This window comes from Mesoplodon densirostris, chromosome 20 (assembly GCF_025265405.1).
Source record: "Mesoplodon densirostris isolate mMesDen1 chromosome 20, mMesDen1 primary haplotype, whole genome shotgun sequence".
NCBI classification, from domain to species: Eukaryota; Metazoa; Chordata; class Mammalia; order Artiodactyla; family Ziphiidae; genus Mesoplodon; species Mesoplodon densirostris.
Genome location: NC_082680.1, coordinates 6552839 through 6572803, shown reverse-complemented (window position 1 = coordinate 6572803; position 19965 = coordinate 6552839). Strand labels below are relative to the sequence as shown.

Here is a 19965-nt window from a genome sequence, read left to right as displayed (position 1 = left end):
GATGGATTTCCCGTTTATGAACATTTCACGTAAATGAAATCACAGCATGTGGACGTTTGACTGGCACATACATCAGTACTTAATTACTTTTTATGGCTGAATAATGTTCCATTGTATGGATATGCCACACTTTGTAAATCCATTGACTAGCTGACAGACATGTGGGTTGTTTTCACCCTCTGGCTGTTATGAACAATGCGGCTATGAACATTCATATAAATTGCATATGAATGCTGCACATGAACAAGTCCTGGTATGAACACACAATTTCAATTCTCTTGGGTATATTATTTATATACATACACACACATATACTTTTATGTTTTAAAATTTTTATTGGAGTATAGTTGATTCACAATGTTGTGTCAGTTTCAGGGGTACAGCAAACGGAATCAGTTATATACCACACGTATACTTTCAAAAGCTTAAGTGAGAAAATACTGCGATTTACATAGAATAATGAACCACACATTCACTGGTGTGCCTGCTCATGCTAAGAATGTGTTCCTTTCCCCTTCCTATTTCCTACTGTCCCCCTTTTACTGGATTAGAATATTTATTGACAATTTAACAGAAAAGTGTAGCTCTCCGAAGAAGTGACATGAAAATAGACTAGAAAAAAACTTGATTTGGATTTTCTACGGCTTCTCTCCAGGGAAAATTAGCTGCATAAGAAAGAACAGCTATAGTATGTTGGGATCTTCCTGCAGAAGAATTTTTAAAATGCAGAGTGGTGTGGGAAAGACAAAGATTCCCACAACCACATGTCTGACTTGAGTCCCTAGGGCAGATACAGTTTAATTTATTCACAAACTTATAACAAAAATCTGAATAGTATACCAAGCTGGGAAACACTGGTTTGTCAATTAAATTAGTTAATACTTCCTTCTTTGCTATTGGAACTCGCCCAGTTTTATTACGTCCATAGCTCTACAGAATCACTCTGTGGTATCCAGTAAGAACAATTATTAGAATCTAAGTTAAGTCAGTAAGAAGATAAGAAGACAGAAAAGTAATACTTCCCCAAAAATGAGTTATAGTGAAGGTCTGGAAAAATCAACTTTGTGGCAGATGAATAAGAAATAACTATCACTAGTATGCAGACAAAGTGAAGGCAAAGTCTTCTCACTGAGGAATGTACTAGGGGCCGCTCCACTATCTGCAAACCTTGGGTCATTATTATAAAACCAATTTCATAGGGACTTCCCGGGTGGCGCAGTGGTTAAGAATCAGCCTGCCAATGCAGGGGACACGGGTTCCAGCCCTGGTCCGGGAAAATCCCACATGCCAAGGAGCAACTAAGCCCGTGCGCCACAACTACTGAGCCTGCGCCCTAGAGCATGTGAGCCACAACTACTGAGCCCACATGCCACAACTACTGAAGCCCACACGCCTAGAGCCCGTGCTCCGCAGCAAGAGAAGCCACCGCAGTGAGAAGCCTGCGCACCGCAACGAAGAGTAGGCCCCGCTCGCCGCAGCTAGAGAAAATCCGCGCATAGCAACGAAGACCCAACGTGGCCAAAAATAAATAAATAAATAAATAAATAATAAAAAATAAAACCAATTTCATAATAACACTATAGAGACCAATTAGAATTTCAATACGGAGAGAGCTAAATAACAGGCATTTATAATTAACTGCTCGAGCTTGAGCCCACCATACTGAGAACTGCCTCTGCCTCTATGGAACAGAAAACACCCTGAGCCCTAAACAGGAAAATGGTAGCTAATTAAATTAATTCTTTCTGGTCAATATCTAGTCTGTTTTAGTATCTGCTGTGCCTTGTTTCCATCTCCAGATCTCCTGCACTTCTAGTTGGTACTAACGATACTCTACCTTACCTTTTGACCAAGCTTCTCCCTGAGGGCCATTATAGTGATGCTTGGTATAACTGAAATTTTGTTGTTAGTATTATATATTGGAAACATAAATAAATGATACTCATTGGACAGAAAATCTTTAATGATCCATGCAGGAGATTCTACATTATATATATATATAATATATATATATATGCACACACACATACATATTGTCATCTCACTTTACTCCCACACATTAAGTAACCAAGGTTCAGAGAGATCAAATCATTTGCTCAAAGTCACACAGCTCACAAGACTTCATAATGTCTTGTTCAGTACTTTCTTATTTAGTAATTATTAACAAGATACGACTCTAAAACTATAAACATGTAGGTTTGTCTGCATACTAGTGATAGTTATTTCTTATTCATCTGCCACAAAGTTGATTTTTCCAGACCTCTAAAACTATAAACATGAGACAATAAAATAAATAGCTATAGTACATGGTAGAATGTCTTAAATGAGATTAAAAATATCCTCAGAATATAAAAATATTACTCACACTTAAAGATACTGTCACTCACTCATAACTTACTGGTGGTAAAGGCTTCAGGAAAAGCAGCACGTTGGAGCGAGGCCAGGATGGAGGCTAGTAGGGTAGAAAGTGGCGGAAAGCCTAGTGGATGAATGAAGGAAGAGAGGCAGGATGTGGAAGGTCTGTGGAGCACATGTCCAGAGCCAGTAAGGAGTTAAGACTGAAAAGTGCCTCCTGGCCCTGCACTCCCATTCCTGTTCTTTTTCAAAAATGACTAGCATACAAGAACAAAACATTCTAGACTGGGAATATAAGGTTTGAGTGTGGTTTTCCAATATAATTCTTTTCTGTTTGTATATCCCAAACCATCTATGATCTCTGACTCAATAGTAATTGAGATCCATGAGATTTACTTTGTGGCCTTTCTAGGAACAAGAGCATTCTACAAATTGCTGCAAAGATTAACAGACGCGTGACGACACAAAACAGCAATAACTGCTCAACAGCGGGCTGAAAATGAACTTCCTCGGGAAGTCAGAAGAGGAAGAGGTCACTGTGTGATAGGCTGTTGGATTTAAATTAAAATAATCTAATTGGTTACTTAACAAAATAAACAATTTAGAAACACAAAAAGATCATTTTTACCTGCCATGTTATTTTCTTTATATTTATTTAATACTATTATACTGTATAGTACTCTTATATTTTTACTATTTTATTTACATTTCTATAATACTATTATACCATATAATTCTATTATATTTACATATTATGTTGAAGCTTTCCTTACTAAATGTTTTATCATAGTTTTCTGAAATGACAAGTTCTATGTTAGCATTTCTGAAAAAACAATTCTCTTTTTCCTAAATGTAGGGAATTGAGGGAATTGCTCAATTCCCAAAATTGAGCAGCCTTCAATATATACCTTGCTTAGTAGTTTCTTGAAGACTCTACCGATATTTCAGACTTCTCAAAATCTTAATTTTTGTCCTGGAGAGGTTGTAGTTAAACAAAATCTTGACTAATTTATTTGGAAATATGAGTAAGTCTTTTTTAAAGGAATGACTAACATTTAGTTTCAAGTAAGAATGGATTTTAGAGATCATTAATCTGACAACCTTTGAAGTGGACAATATTAAGAATTCATGACACTCTAACACAGACATACCTTAAATAACAACTCTAATAATAAATGAACATACTTTGTGGCTAATATTTTTTTGAAGCAACATATACTTCTAGGAAATAGTGTTATTCAGGGGCTTGAAATATTTAGGGTTTATAAGACAGACAAACAGACACACCCACACCCACCACTCCTCCCTCTTTTTTTTTTTTTTTTTTTTTTTGCGGTATGCGGGCCTCTCACTGTTGTGGCCTCTCCCGTTGCGGAGCACAGGCTCCGGACGCGCAGGCTCAGCGGCCATGGCTCACGGGCCCAGCCGCTCCGCGGCATATGGGATCCTCCCAGACCGGGGCACGAACCCGTATCCCCTGCATCGGCAGGCGGACTCTCAACCACTTGCGCCACCAGGGAGGCCCCACTCCTCCCTCTTAAACCAGCCATCACCACCATCAATGGTATATGGTATAATGACTTAAACATGTAAACAAGTGTCAAATTTTAAAAATCTAAATTACAAAGGTTCGTTTTGGTTTGTTTTTCTATTTGTTTATCAAGTCAGATTCAAATCAAGGTGTACTTTAGGAGCAAAATTAATAATGTTTTGAAGCAAAACATATCACAGATAAGTCCTACTAAGTTTCAATTTTCCTGAAGAAAAATTAGCTTAACAGCTGGAAAAACAAGTTCATTTGTTTTTATTTTCAAGCAATGTCATTTAGTTGTGACCTAAGAGGAAAGAAAACAGGAAACACTTTTTCTACCTATACTGTTCAGAAATCAATTTCCTTTATGTGTGGTGGGAAATAATTACCTTTACAGTTACAAGAAAATATATTTCTAATAGATAGCAAGTTTTCCCAGTTATAGAATTTAAAGAAAGAATACTTAGCAGTTAAAAATTATATCCATGAGACAAATTATTCATTTTTCCCCCCTTTTGGTAACTTTGAGAAAGATCTACAACTCATAGAAAAATGACAGACCAATAATGGTCAGTTATTGGTGACTAGGGTACTATTAGTACTATAGTATATATCATTATTACGCTATTTTTTTTTTTTTTTTTTTTTTGCGGTATGCGGGCCTCTCACTATTGTGGCCTCCCCCGTTGCGGAGCACAGGCTCCGGACGCGCAGGCTCCGGACGCGCAGGCTCAGCGGCCACGGCTCACGGGCCCAGCCGCTCCGCGGCATGTGGGATCCTCCCGGACCGGGGCACGAACCCGTATCCCCTGCATCGGCAGGCGGACTCTCAACCACTTGCGCCACCAGGGAGGCCCTATTACGCTATTTTAAGAATTACTTAAAAGTACTCGTTTTAGAGCTTCCCTGGTGGTGCAGTGGTTGAGAGTCCGCCTGCCGATGCAGGGGATGCGGGTTCGTGCCCCGGTCCGGAAGGATCCCACATGCCGCGGAGCAGCTGGGCCCGTGAGCCGTGGCCGCTGAGCCTGCGCGTCCGAAGCCTGTGCTCCGCAACGGGAGAGGCCACAACAGTGAGAGGCCCGCGTACCGCAAAAAAAAAAAAAAGAGTACTTGTTTTAGCTTTACAAAATTAGTGTGGATTTTTAAAAATAAGTAACTTTTAGTAGGTAATAATATTTATATAATGTATTGATATAAGGTAGCCATCTTACATTGTTTTAAAATGATAAATTAAGAAATATTAGTATTAAATGTAATTACATACAGAAAAATAATTTAAGGCCCTGTTATGGACTGAAGTGTCTGTCCCTGTCCCCACCCTGCCCCTGACCCACTAATTCATTTTGAAGCCCTAACCCCAAAGGGTCTTTAGGGAGGTAATTCAGGTTAAATGAGGTTATAAAGGTGGGGCTCTAGTCCAACGGGACTGATGTCCTTATAAAAAGATGAAGAGATGCCCGAGACCTCGCTCTGTGAGCGAGCCCCCAGAGGAAAGGTCATGTGAGGACACAGCAAGAAGGTGGCCGCCTACAAGCCAGGAAGAGAGGCCTGAAGAGAAACCAACCCTGCTGGCACCTTGATCTTGGACGTCCAGCCTCCAGAACTGGGAGAAAATAAATGTCTGCTGTTTAAGCCACTCAGTCTGTGGTGGCTCATTACGGCAGCCTGAGGCGACTAACACAGGCCCTAAAACCTGGACTGAAACGACAAATCTGCGTAAACATAACACAGTAAATAAATCTATGTGCAAATAACCATTTGTCTTACCCAACTGGAAAAAGTACACCAATATTTAAATAGGAATACACACACACACACATACACACACGTAAATTGTACAAAAGAAATCATTAGTCCTTCAAAGCCGAAACACACAATAATTCTCTGTTATTCTCCACACAGACAATAATCTGGGATTATACTCATTCCATCATGTAAACTTATTATACCTCAACAATAACTAGTGATCTGACCAGTGACAAGATACAATAAAATGTCCAGGGCTAATTCTGACTTGCTTAATATATTAAATGAGTTAGTCCAGCACACATTATGTAAGGGTTGCAAGAGGCGAAGGTGTTGAAAACAACGTACTAGTTTCTGGACATCTGATCACTACTGTGAAGACCTCAACTGCCCCTGCGCAGCCGCGCTCAGGCCTTCCTGCCAGTAGCGGGAACCCCCCCGGGCTCTCACTCCACCCCACGCCCCACACACTGACTGTGCTTTGGGACAGTAGACAGCTCTTGGCGCTCCTGGGCTTGTGCCACCCTTTCCTACTGGAAGGCAGCCTCCCCAGGACCAACGCCTCTTCCAGCGAGGCTCTTCACAGCCGCCCAGGGCTTCCCCTCCCAGGAAGCCTCACCGACCCTGCATCTGGAACTGAGTTAACCTCAAGCGCACTCTGCTCACCCGTGTCTCATCACAGTCCAGCGCGATGCCACTATTTACGCAAAACTCTTACTTGAGCACCACTGAGGTCGGCAGCCTCTAGCACGGCCCTCTTTGTAGTCACACCCCTGTACAGTCTCCCCTGGGGTGTGGGCTGGACCCAGTGAACTGTTTCTAATGAAGGGAATATGGCAGAAGTGACGGGGTGTCGCTTCTGAAGTTAGGTTCTGAGAGGACCGTGCTTGTCCCGCGTTCACCCTCCCCTATGCTCGCACTGGCACGTCCCGTCCCCGCCCCTCCCTGATCCATCAGCCGAGGGCAGCAAGCTGTCCTGCTGTGAGGAGCTCTGTGAAGAGGCTCAAGTGTCAAGAAACGGACTCTGCAGCCAACAGCCACAGAGGACCCGAGGCCTGTCGACAGCCGTGTGATGAGCGCACCCAGGGGAGCCAGGATGGGACCACGGCCCCGGGGGACACCTTGACTGCAGTCTCAGACCGACCCTGAGCACGAAGCCACCAGCTGAACACATCTGACCCGCAGAGACCGTGAGATCATAAACGTTTGTCATTTTATGCCATTAAGGTATGGAATAATATGTTACACCTCAATAGATAACAAACACAGTCATGTTTTATCTCTCCTATTAAGTTATAAACTCCTAGAAGACATTACGCCTAGTTGTACCACCTCAGCAGAATGTGTTACATGTTAGAAATCAAACATGAAATCAGCACAGCCTGTGAGGACTTAAAGCACTCTAGGTCAGCCTCTCCAGAGTTCAGCTCTCTGTGCAACTCATTGAAAACACGTGTTCCAAGATGTAGTTGATTATTTAATGACAACAAAATGCATCAGATTTTACAAGACACGTGAAAAGTAACAGGAAAAAGATTCCCCAAAATTAAGTTTATTGTTTCCCTTTCATCTCATCTAACATAAAATTGTAATTCCTAAACAGAATTTAAGTGGATATAAGAGGTGACACACAAGTGTTAACTGAAAATTTATAGTTTATGGCTTTCATAACTCAAGTTTTTATGAAGAGTCTCAAACTAATTCATCTATAAACTATTTTAAGCTTCAAAGAGTAAAATATATATTTCGTTAAATTCAGGGCTCAGCAATCTAGAATTAGAGAAGGAATAATTCAGGAGAGCCGCAATTTTCTGAAACCATAAAAATTTACTTCATGAAAACCCCAAATTTTGTGTAACCATTTTACATCATTGTTTTCTTATACAAATCTAGAAAACGGTTCCTTAAACAAAATAAGACATTTTTACAATAGTACTTTTCTGAGACTAATACACGAATGTGAACTATAACTCCCTAAGGAAAGGATATAAAATGCAACATTTTCTAAACCTGTTTGGACATGAAACCCTTTTTTTCCCCAAAGTATCTTGTGGGCTCAGTTACAGAACATGCTATTAGAAAAATGGAATTAAGACTGACTTCTTAAATAAAACATAATGAACTAATTAAAAAGAATACTGTTCAATGACTTCCATTCAACCCTGCAGTGACGTCCAAACCACTAAGCCTAAAATTCGCCGCCTTCCGTGACCGATACTCATGCCAACTTGACGCACTGAACTCACACAGCTCTCCTTCACTCATCTTTTGCTTAAAGACATCAAACTCTTTGCTCGTAACTCCACGTCTTTGCTATTGTTATTTCTTATACCTAGAATTCCCTCCCTTCCCCACACATGTCGGCCCTAATTCGACATTTCCGACGTCACCTCCTCTTGGCAGTCATCCAGACACCCTGCGCATCACTAGTTCTCTTTTCCTTCAACTCCCACGGAGCGTTATCTGTACTTCTCACATCTTATCTCTTTGTACATCATATACGTGTGTTCTTATCTATCCTCTATTGGATAAGGACTCATATCTGCTTTGTAATAAATATTTCTTAAAGGAATGTGGTTACAAGACATAAGCCTTGCTTGCCTTTTACATAATAGCTCCAAATGGTAATGATTTGAGTTCTTACGTCCAATTTTATTAGCTCTTCTGTTTTATCCCTCAGGATCGGCTATCAATTTTTGCCATTATTAATAGATTTACCTGTGGTGGTACCTCTCCTCCACTTCTAAGTTAGCAGTAATGACTTAGTAAATATATATTACATACCAGGCTTTCTATAAACATTATGTCACTGAATCTCACAAAAGCCCTATGAAGGAGATATTATGATTCCTGACTTACAGATAAGGAAACAGACCAAAAGAAATAAAGTAACCTGTCTAAGGTTATATGAATCAATATATGCTTGGGAATGCAGCCCAAAGCTAGTGGTAACGTTCATCTAAGACTAAATACTAGTTCAAGAGGGATACTTGTATATTCTGTAAAGAAAAGCTGAAGGAACCTTGAAGAGAGAGGCCCAGCTGATACAGCGTATGAGTGGAAAGGTAAGTACTGTATTTGACACACCAAGTTTGGGACATGCCTTTGAGTCAGTCAGGTGAAGCTCTCTGCTGGGCAACTGTGAATACAGGTCTTGAGTCAGGCAGAGAGGTGCGGATGGGAGAAAGCTTTTTGTGAGTCATCAGCAGTGAAATAAATGGTGGCAACAGCTCTGGATTTAGATGAAGGCCACCATGAAAAACACAGAAAGTGAAATAAATGAAAAAGACCCAAGTCAGACACCAGAAATAACATGAAACAGGAAAGAATAAAGCAGAAGAGGAGGCTAGAAAGGAGACTAGGCGGGAAGCACCAGAAGGGTAGGAGGAAGGTGGAGCCTAGCCAGATGGAAGTCTAGGGGGAGAATTCCGTCTCAGATCATGATGAGTTGACTCAAACCAGCTAGAATTAAACATGCATTTCCTCTGATGCACCAGCCACATTTTGAATGATCACTACCATGTGGGTCAGAGCAGACACAGAACAGCACCACCCTTGCAGCAGGCTCTCATAACCTCGGAGGCCCGGCAGGGCGCTGCAACAAGGCGTCTGCTCAGGTAGCACTGCTGCTCAAAGTGGGCAGATCACATGCTAATACACGGTCAATCTGTAGAGACACCTTTGAGAACACAGCCAATTTGGTTAAATTGTGTAGCTTATTGGTGTATCAGTTACCCAATTTTCTAAAATATGAAGTTAAGAGCATTCTCATTATTGGGGACATCAATAGCTTTTAAGAACTGTGAACTAACTGTGTGCAATAGTCTCCAATAGGAACTTCCCATAGCTTCTACTTTAATTCTTACACAGACTTAGGCACACCCCTTGGTATCCACAGGGGATTGCTTCTAAGACTACCCCAATCCCAACTCCACCCCTTGGATACCAAAATCCACAGATGCTCAAGTCCCTTATAGAAAATGGCCTAGTATTTGCATATAACCCACACATATCCTCCTGTATGTTTTAAATCAACTCTAGATTTCTTCTAATAACGGAGACAACACAAATGTGATGTAAATAGTTGTAAGTGCTATGTAAATGCGACGTAAATAGTTCTAAGTGCTATGTAAATGCGACGTAAATAGTTGCCAGCATGGCAATTTCAAGTTTTGATTTTTGGAACTTCCTGAAAAAAATTTATTTTAAATATTTTCCATCTGTGGTTGATTGAATCCATGGATGCAGAATCCACAGATCTTTTTTTACGAGATGAGCAAACTGATGCTCTGTAACACCAGGCAGCTTGCAACCATCCTGCTAATAAATGTCAGAATCTGGATTCCAATCTAGGTCTGTCAACCCACAAAACAGAAACTCTGTCCATCGCACAGAACCCATACTGCAGAAAAAGGTTCCATCTAAATAATCATGTGCCCAGATAGATTTTGCCTGAATCCACGGTACCAAAATATGTACTGTAGGAAGCCCTTGAATTTAATCTCTCAGACATATGTAATAACATACATATGAATTAATGAGAAGAAACTTCATTTCCTAAGAAATAATACAGATATTCATTCAAGGAATAGAAACATTCATTCATTTCATCTGTTGTAAAATATAAATATCTTCTCTAGGAACAAAAATTTAAAAGGTCATTATCTTTAAAACTTTTATGTTCAAATATAGGTAATTTTTTACTTACCTTCTTGAGCAGCAAATGTTTGACTAGCTGAAATGACTTTTGTTAGCTCTGGATTATACCTTGTTCCCTCTGGAAAAATCACAAGATACATCTGTGAAGCCATAAAGAAAATTTGGTTTGTTTTATGTGAGTGTCTTTATTGTTGCTGTTAACTTATCAATGCTAACCCTATTAATCCTAAGAGTATTTCCCATGGTGGGGAAAAAAAATGTCTATTCCATTACCTATGACCTTCATTTCAAGCAGAACCACCAAAATGCACAAATTCTATTAAGTCTTAATATAACATAGACTAGATGTGAAATACAGTCCTACATTCATCTGTAGGTCAGTCATTAAGAATCCAACATTTCTAATTACATGCAAATATTCACTAATTTAAAAACTGGCCATAAATGACTCACACAAAGCCTCAATTCATCAATGAAAGAGGTTTTTATCCCCCTAAGATTCTGCAAAATGACTTTTGAAAAGGTGTACATTTTAGGGCTTCCCTGGTGGTGCAGTGGTTAAGAATCCGCCTGCTGAGGCTTCCCTGGTGGCGCAGTGGTTGAGAGTCTGCCTGCCGATGCAGGGGACACGGGTTCGTGCCCCAGTCTGGGAAGATCCTACATGCCGCGGAGCGGCTAGGCCCATGAGACGTGGCCGCTGAGCCTGTGCGTCCGGAGCCTGTGCTCCGCAATGGGAGAGGCCACAACAGTGAGAGGCCCGCGTACCGCAAAAAAAAAAAAAAAAAAAAGAATCCTCCTGCCAATGCACGGGACATGGGTTCAAGCCTTGGTCCGGGAAGATCCCACATGCTGCAGAGCAACTAAGCCCATGCACCACAACTACTGAACCTGCGCTCTAGAGCCCACAAGCAACAACTACTGAGCCTGCGCTCTAAAGCCCATGAGCCACAACTACTGAGACTGTGCACCACAACTACTGAAGCCCATGCGCCTAGAGCCCGTGCTCTGCAACAAGAGAAGCCACCGCGATGAGAAGCTTGCACACCGCAATGAAGAGTAGCCCCTGCTCGCCGCAACTAGAGAAAAACCCACACGTGGCAACGGAGACCCAGAGCAGCCAAAATAAATAAAATAAATAAATTAATTTAAAAAAAGAGAACGTGTAAATTTAGACATCAGGGTCCCTAAGTACATCTCGTTTGAGGGATGAGATATATAGTTATATACATAACTATATAAATTTCCACAATATAAAAGGTAATAGGGCTTCCCTGGTGGCGCAGTGGTTGAGAGTCCGCCTGCCGATGCAGGGGATACGGGTTCGTGCCCCGGTCCGGGAGGATCCCACATGCCGCGGAGCGGCTGGGCCCGTGAGCCATGGCTGCTGAGCCTGTGCGTCCGGAGCCTGTGCTCCGTAACGGGAGAGGCCACAACAGTGAGAAGCCCGCGTACCACAAAAAAAAAAAAAAAAAAAAAAAAAAAAAGGTAATAGATGTTCGTATTTCAAAAGGTTCATACAGTATTCTTATTTTATAAGACTCCCTTAATGCATTTTAAATGACTCAATTTACAAGTGGCCTCATAAATTAAAACAATGCAATTATAAATGAAGTTATAAATCAAGCTGGATGTTTACTAAGTAATCAATTAGTCTAAACTTAAGGAGCTCATGAGAGAAAAGTATGCTCATTTTATCCATCCTTACCAGATCCCAGGTAAGACCATCTACCTAGATGTCCAGCACAGAAGTATTCTTTTATCTGAATGATCTATGATTTTCACATAGATCTAAATGAACCTACGTGAAAATCTGAATTTTTTCATTAGATAAACATATGATCATTCTCTTCCAAAGTTTCATCTGAAAAGCTGGTATAATGGTGGCTCTGCAATTTTGCATTTTCAGCTTCCATGCAAATGCAGAAGCTTTTTATCCATCCATATATATAATTTTTAGAAGCTACTATCTTTGCCTAACTTAGAAATTAATAGATTGTGTTTGGTTATCCTTTCAGAATGGTCAAAAAATGTAGAAAACTGGGTAAAAAAATTTTTTTAATTAAGAATTCCTTATTATGTTCCAGGAGCCAGAAGGAAAAACCAGAAGAAAAATACTAAAATTATTTCCCCAAACCACAAATTCCTTCTCATGAGAAAACATGTTAACTTAGTAAAGTTTGTATTCAAAGCCATGAAAGCAATTACTGAAGGTTATTAGCTTTTCACTCAATCATTTATAAATAAAACAATTCATGATTGGAATGGTTAATAAATCATGTGGTATTATTTTCTGTCTCTCAGATGTTTTACTTAAAAAACACTGATGGCTAGCAAGAAAGTAAGAAAGAACTATTCATGCAGGGTTCATTCAAGAAATATTTTTTGTACACCTATTATGTGCCAGGTGCTATATACAGAGTAACAAAACAATATGGTCTTTGGAGACAAGTGAGAAAAAAGTACACTAAACAAAGAAAAATATATAATTACACACTATGTGACTACGAAGAAAAAGAACAAGGTGATATGAAAGAAAATGACATGAGGGAAACTAGAATGGATGATGGGTCTAAGGCCTAAAGAATGATAAAAGAACAGGTGCTTTCCCCAGCAGACAAGGAGCAAGGCAAGGACGCCTACCCTCACCAGTGCTATTCAAGGCTGCTCGGCAGCAGTAAAAAGAAACAAGCTGGGGCCTCCCTGGTGGCGCAGTGGTTGAGAGTCCGCCTGCCGATGCAGGGGATACGGGTTCGTGCCCCGATCTGGGAGGATCCCATATGCCGCGGAGCGGCTGGGCCCGTGAGCCATGGCCGCTGGGCCTGCGCATCCGGAGCCTGTGCTCCGCAATGGGAGAGGCCACAACAGTCAGAGGCCCGCATACCGCAAAAAGAAAAAAAAAAAAAAAAGAAACAAGCTATTGATACATACAATGACCGGAGGAATCTCCAAATGATTACGCTAAGTGCAAGAAGCCAAACTCACTCCCAAACAAAGAGTACAAACTGTATGATTCCATTTATATAAAATTCTCCAAAGTACAAACTAATCCACAGGGACAGAAAGCAGCTCAGTGACTGCCTTGAGACGGAACAGGCACATAGAGGCATGAGGACACTTGTGGGGCCGGTGGACGTGTGCAGTACCTTGATTGGGGCAACGGTTTGTATACAGACACCAAAACTCATCAAATTCTACCCAGTCACTGTCTGCAGCCTACTGCACGTCAATCACACCTCACCAACAGTACTTCAGTGAAAAAGGGAGAGGGAGCCACCAGATAGAAGACGCGCTGTGTGCAGACTCTCAGGTGGGGAAGAGCTGGGCCATCGCAGGACTAAGAGAAAGCCAATGTAACTCCATGTGGAAGTGGAAGAATGGCGTGAAACAAAATTAGACCACGCAAATCGTATAGATTTTCTAGGCGCAGGATGGGAAGAGGGGCAAGCAGGGAGTGACTGCTGAGAGGTACGGGGCTCCTTTTGGGGGCGATGAAGATGTTCTGGAATTACTTAACGGTGATGGTGGCACAGCTGGGCAAATACATGGAAAACCATTGAATTATATGCTTTAGAATGGTGAATTTCACAGTATGTGAATTACATCTCAATAAACAAATAAACAGGCCAAAGCCCATTACTATCTTCCACAAGTCAGTGAATGGGTTCCAAACTTTAAAAGAAACTAATCATTACACAGAATAAAAGTTACATTAAAAAAGTAAAATATGACAGTCACGCCGTGAGTTATTATTAAATTATTAAGGTCACTGGCTAAACAATAAATAAAGTTATTTTATGGCCATTACGCCACAAAGTAGGTGGTCTTCTATAGGAAGTTGTATTTACAAAGACTGTCCCTAGAGGGAGCACAGAGCAGTATGAATAACTGACTCCAACCCCGGACTCCCCCCTTACAGGCCCCGAGACCCTGGACGACCTCCTCCTCCTCGCCGCACCTTAAGTTTCCTCATCTATAAAGTGAAGTGTCAGTGGCACCTACACCCCACTGGGATATTTACCACGACGGAAGGTGATAAATCGACGCGCCGCCGGGACCTGCCACGCCCGAGGCCCGGAGCTGCCGTGACCACGGCGTCAGTAATGACCACTGCAGGTATTCCCCATGAGGACGTGATGCCTGCAGGCTTCCCGAGCAGCCCTCCCTCTGCAGCGTGATGCCAGGTGCACCACTGCGGCACCCGCCGGGCAACCCGCTCATCAGAGAACAGGTCCGTCAAGATCTTCGACGTGCTCAGCGGAGGGCAGATCCTCTTTGCCAACCTCAGGGGTCATGAGGGTCCTGTGTGGCAAGTGGCCTGGGCCCACCCCATGCGTGGCAATGTCCTGGCATCCTGCTCCTACAGCCGGAAAGTCATTATCTGGAAAGAGGAAAATGGCACCTGGGAGAAGACGCATGAGCACACAGGACACGACTCCTCAGTAAACTCTGTGTGCTGGGCCCCCCTGTGACTACGGCCTGATCCTAGCCTGTGGGAGCTCGGATGGGGCCATTTCTCTGCTGACTTACACCAGGTCGGGCCAGTGGGAAGTGAAGAAGACCAACAGTGCTCACACTCTTGGCTGCAATGCCGTCAGCTGGGCCCCTGCTGTCGGCCCTGGAAGCCTCACAGACCAGCCATCTGGGCAGGAGCCCAACTACATCAAGAAGTTTGCATTCGCTGGGGCTGTGACAACCTCATCACACTGTGGACGGAGGAGGAGGAGGGCGGCCAGTGGGAGGAAGAGCAGAAGTCGGAAGCGCACAGTGACTGGGTCTGAGATGTGGCCTGGGCCCCCTCCGTCGGCCTGCCCACCAGCACCACTGCCAGCTGCCCCCAGGATGGTCCAGTGTTCGTCTGGACCCGTGATGGTGCCTCGGGCAGTGTGTGGTCCCCCAAACTCTGCACAAGTTCAGTGGTGTTGTATGGCATGGGAGCCGGCCCATCGCAGCCAACATCCTGGCCGCCTCACGGGGAGAAAACAGCGTGACCCTGTGGAAGGGGTCGGTCGACGGGCGGTGGGTGTGCACAGGGATGTCAACAGGGCCAGGGTGCTGTGTCCACTTCAGTCACAGAGGGTCAGCAGGACGAGCAGTGGCCAGACAGGCAGGGCCTGGTCGCCACCTGCTGCCTCCAGGGCTGCCCCTTCCTGGGCCGACCGACCACACAGCTGGGAGGAAGAACGCCCCGCTCCCACAGGGTCACTTTCCCGGGAGTCGTAACAAACGCAACCAGATTTATCATCTGCCTTAACGTGGCTTGACATAGTTTGTAATTCACTGTCCAGCTGAACACACACTTGCTCTGAGGGAAAAATGACAATTAACCTTCAGCTCTATTATTTTAAGATATTTTTGGTCATTTTTATGTACCTTTTAGGTTCAGGCATCATTTGGGGGGTGATTGTTTCCAGAGTAATTAAACTCATATTGCTTCTTAAAAAAAAACACAAAAAAGAAAAGGTGGTAAATCATATAATCTACTCAATACAGTGCCTGGTGCAAAATAACGTTGCAATTTGCTGTTACAGTGAAAACAGATCTGCTTAGAAATCTGCGATGGTGCATCTGGTGGGAAGAAGAACAACGTGACATGAGTAGCTCATCGCCCTGACCGAGGGGACCTGCCTTCCCTGCCGCCCGCTTTGTGTGCTGCCTTCACAATAACTACCTCCAAAGGCCATGAGACAAAGCAGTTCTGCTTCTCTCAGGAAGGAGAGCCCAGCACAACAGAGGTGTTCTCGTCTGATGGCTTCCTTGCTACGGCTTTCACACTGCTGACCAAAAGGCTGCTCCCTTCTTTAGCTCCCCTGGAAATAGAGAAGGATGGCCACAGGGTCTGACATTTCTGGACCTGCTTCTCAATTAAGGAAAGTGTAAGTGAAACCCCTGCTCAAGGACAGGGAAGCAATGAGGACAGGAGAACACTGACCCACTGTCCCAAACCAATCAAATCATGTACAAGATTTTTGCTACTGTTCATATAACTTTTTCTTTTTTTTTTTTTTTTTTTTGCGGTACGTGGGCCTCTCACTGCTGTGGCCTCTCCCGTTGCGGAGCACAGGCTCCGGACGTGCAGGCTCAGCGGCCATGGCTCACGGGCCCAGCCGCTCCACGGCATGTGGGATCCTCCCGGACCGGGGCACGAACCCGTGTCCCCTGCATCGGCAGGCGGGCTCTCAACCACTGCGTCACCAGGGAAGCCCCATATAACTCTTTTATATCTGCTAAATTTTCATTTGGAAGGAACCAGAGAGTCTGTTTTTCTTTAGTGATGACCTTCCACGTAAGAAAAATCTATATTCAAGATGTGATATACCACTTTAAACACACGTACTTTGGCCCCTAACGGAAAATTAGCAGGTTACTTCACATTAACAGTCTATTCGAAAAGAAAAGAGCCATTTAAGAGTTTAAAATATATTCAAATTGTAACCAACTATTGAACTGATGATTTTCTACTAAAAACGGCCTTCTCCCCATGCTTTGGAAAAGTTAATTTACTTTTTAAGTGAACCTCCATTTCTCACTCCCAAATGAAGACTCAGGGTTGCTGTGAGGATTAAAGGAAATATGTGAAAATATCAAGCCCTGTGTGGCAGGCTCTTAAAACATACTCTATCCTTCCCCTCTCGTTTTTAAAAATTCTACTAGTTTACTAAAGAGTTCCAAAGCAGGCGCATTTATACAGAAATAATATATCAGAACATAGTAAGTTTTGATTAGCTAGACATCGTTTAATTACTTGCTTTCTTTTTAAATAAAAAGCTATTTCATCCTGAGATGCACAGAATATAAATAAGATGGTTCCTCTCTGCCTTCTGTCTCTCAAATTAAACCAATCTAGCACAGCATAACTTCTTTACAAAGTTTTCTACATTTATAATCAGAAACATTCAACCCATTAAAAATTCCATTGCCCATTTACAGAGGAAAGAATACAAAAATGTGGAGGACAGAGTATCTATCTCTTTCCTCAAAGAGCATATTATTTAATTATGCAAGTGCCCTATGTATGATCAGAAAACAGTGATAAAATCACATAGATGCACACGGGCGTGGCAGGCAGAATAACGGCCCCTCCCCCAAATGTCCAGCTCCTAAGGCTCAGAACCTGTGAATAGGGCAGGTTACGGCAAAGGGGGATTTAAGACTACCAGCCACTGGACCTCAGGGTAAGGGCTGATGGTAGAATGCCGGGGTGGGGGGGCAATGCGATCACGTGATCACAAGGACAGGAAAGAGGGAGGCAGAAGAGTCAGAACCACAGACGCGGCCAGCACGAAGGAGACAGACCGGCCACTGCTGGCTTTGCAGACAGAAAGAAGTCGTGAGCTAGGAGGGCAGGCAACCTCCAGAAACTGGAAAAGGCAAGGAAATGGATTCGCCCTCAGAATCTCCCTAAGGACCTCAGTGCACTGACACCCTGAGTTTAGTCCAGTGAGACCCATTTTGAACTGCTGGCCTCCAGAATGATTTAGATCATAAATTAGTGTTATTATTTTTTTTGGCTTTATTGAGGTATGATTGACAAATAAAAATTGTATATATTTAAGGTGTACAACACGATGCCTTACTATACTTGTACACCACATAGTTACCGTATTTTTTTATGGTAGGAACACTTAAAATCTACTCTTTCAGCAAATTTCAAGTACGTAATATGTTATTATTAAGTATAGTCACCATACTGTACATTACATCTCCAGAATTTATTCATCTTGTAACTGAATCTCCCCATTTCCCCCAACTCCCAGCCCTGGGAACTACCATTCGACCCTCTGGTTCTATGAGTTCAGCTTTTTTAGATTCCACATATAAGTGAGACCATGCAGTGTTTGTCTTTCTGTGTCAAGCGTATTTCACTTAGCATAATGCCCTTGAGGTTCATCCATGTTGTTGCAAAGAACAGGATTTCCTTCTTTTTTAAGGCTGAAAAAATTCCATTTTGTGTGTGTGCGTCTGTGTACACCACATTTTCTTTATCTATTCATCTGTCAATGTACACTTAGGTTGTTTCCATATCTTGGCTGCTGTGAATGAACATGGGAATGCAGATGTCTCAAGATAGTAATTTTATTTTTTTGGATATATACCCAGGAGTGGAACTGGTCGATCATACGGTAGTTCTTTTTTTAATCTTTTGAGGTACCTCCATTCTGTTTTCCGTAATGGCTGTACCACTATGGAATTCTTATACTCCCACCAACATTGGCTAACTTTTCTATATCCTTACACTTTCATCTTCTCATTTTTTGATAATAGCCATCCTAACAGGTGTGAGGTGATATCTCACTGTGGTTGTGACTGGCATTTTCCTGATGATAAGTGATGCTGAGCACCTTTCATGCACCTGTTGGCTATCTGTATGTCTTCTTTGGAGAAATGTCTTTTCAAGTCCCTTGCCCATTTTCAATTGAGTTATTTGTTTTTTTGCTAGTGAGTTGCATGAGTTCCTCAAATATTTTGGAAATTAACACCTTATTGGATAGGATATGTGGTTTGCAAGTATTCTCTCCCATTCCGTAGGCTGCTTTTTCATTTTGTTGATTATTTCCTTTGCTGTGCAGAAACTTTTTAGTTTGATGTAGTCCCATTTGTTTACCTTTGTTTTTTGTTACCTGTGCTTTTGCTGTTATATCCAATATTTGTGTTATTTTAAGCTGGTAAGTTTGTGGTACTTTGTTACAGCAGCAATAGGAAAATAAAATAAGCATAATTTTCAAACATGTTATTTAATCCTACCTACCAAATTAAGTAATTATTAACAAATTTAACATATAAGGAAACTAAAGCTTAGAGAAGTTAAGTGATGTACAAAGTAACAAAGTTTAAATGGCAGATCTGGAATTTAAACTCAAATCTGATTTCAAAGCCAATACTCTTATGCACTAGGTTGGCCTCACATTTGAAAAGGAACTTGAGTTAAATTTGGGAAGAACAAAGCACAAAATTCCATATTTGTGCTGTAAACTGCACGGCTCCAATGCTAAGTGACTTCTATAGATGAAGTAGTCATTTTTATCATAAATGTTTCATTTGCACCCCCAACTGGTAAGTACCTTATAAAAATATTGTCTCAGCAATATTTATTGAGACGATGTATTTCTTAGTAATTTATAATTCAGAGATATTTTTGGAAACAAAATTCTGCAGTCTCTCAAATAATACTAGTAGTGAATAATAAGAACTGATTTAATGATTAACCGTAGATTTCTGTGAGGAAAATTAAGCCATATGGAAGTTGACTTGATAAATATATTCCATCCTATCAATTATGTGATTAACTTTCAGAAACAAAAGAGTATAATGAAGAGTCTGAGATTATGTATCTGTTTCATAGCCTTTAATATTAAAAAATGAAGGGCTTCCCTGGTGGCGCAGTGGTTGAGAGTCCGCCTGCTGATGCAGGGGATGCGGGTTCGTGCCCCGGTCCGGGAGGATCCCACATGCCGCGGAGTGGCTGGGCCCATGAGCCATGGCCGCTGAGACTGCGCGTCCGGAGCCTGTGCTCCGCAACGGGAGAGACCACAACAGTGAGAGGCCCGTGTGCCGCAAAAAAAAAAAAAAAAAAAAAAAAAAAAGAAGATTCATCCAGATTCTAAGAAACCGGCCTCAGACCTATAGTGACCTGAAGTGACAGCAGCTCACAGCACTGCGTCATGAGCCTGCCATTC

The 19965-nt window shown here is 42.2% G+C and overlaps 1 protein-coding gene and 1 pseudogene across 2 annotated transcripts in view; one reads left to right on the top strand and one right to left on the bottom strand.

Moving 5' to 3' along the window:
• Window positions 1-19965, bottom strand: part of AGPAT5 (1-acylglycerol-3-phosphate O-acyltransferase 5) — a 65445-nt gene that overhangs the window by 13232 nt on the left and 32248 nt on the right. For both annotated transcript variants that reach the window (XM_060086135.1, XM_060086137.1), the window contains one exon: window positions 10341-10431. In XM_060086135.1, the coding sequence (XP_059942118.1) occupies window positions 10341-10431 (91 nt within the window). The remainder of the gene's footprint in view (window positions 1-10340; window positions 10432-19965) is intronic.
• Window positions 13666-15552, top strand: LOC132481270 (protein SEC13 homolog; annotated as a pseudogene).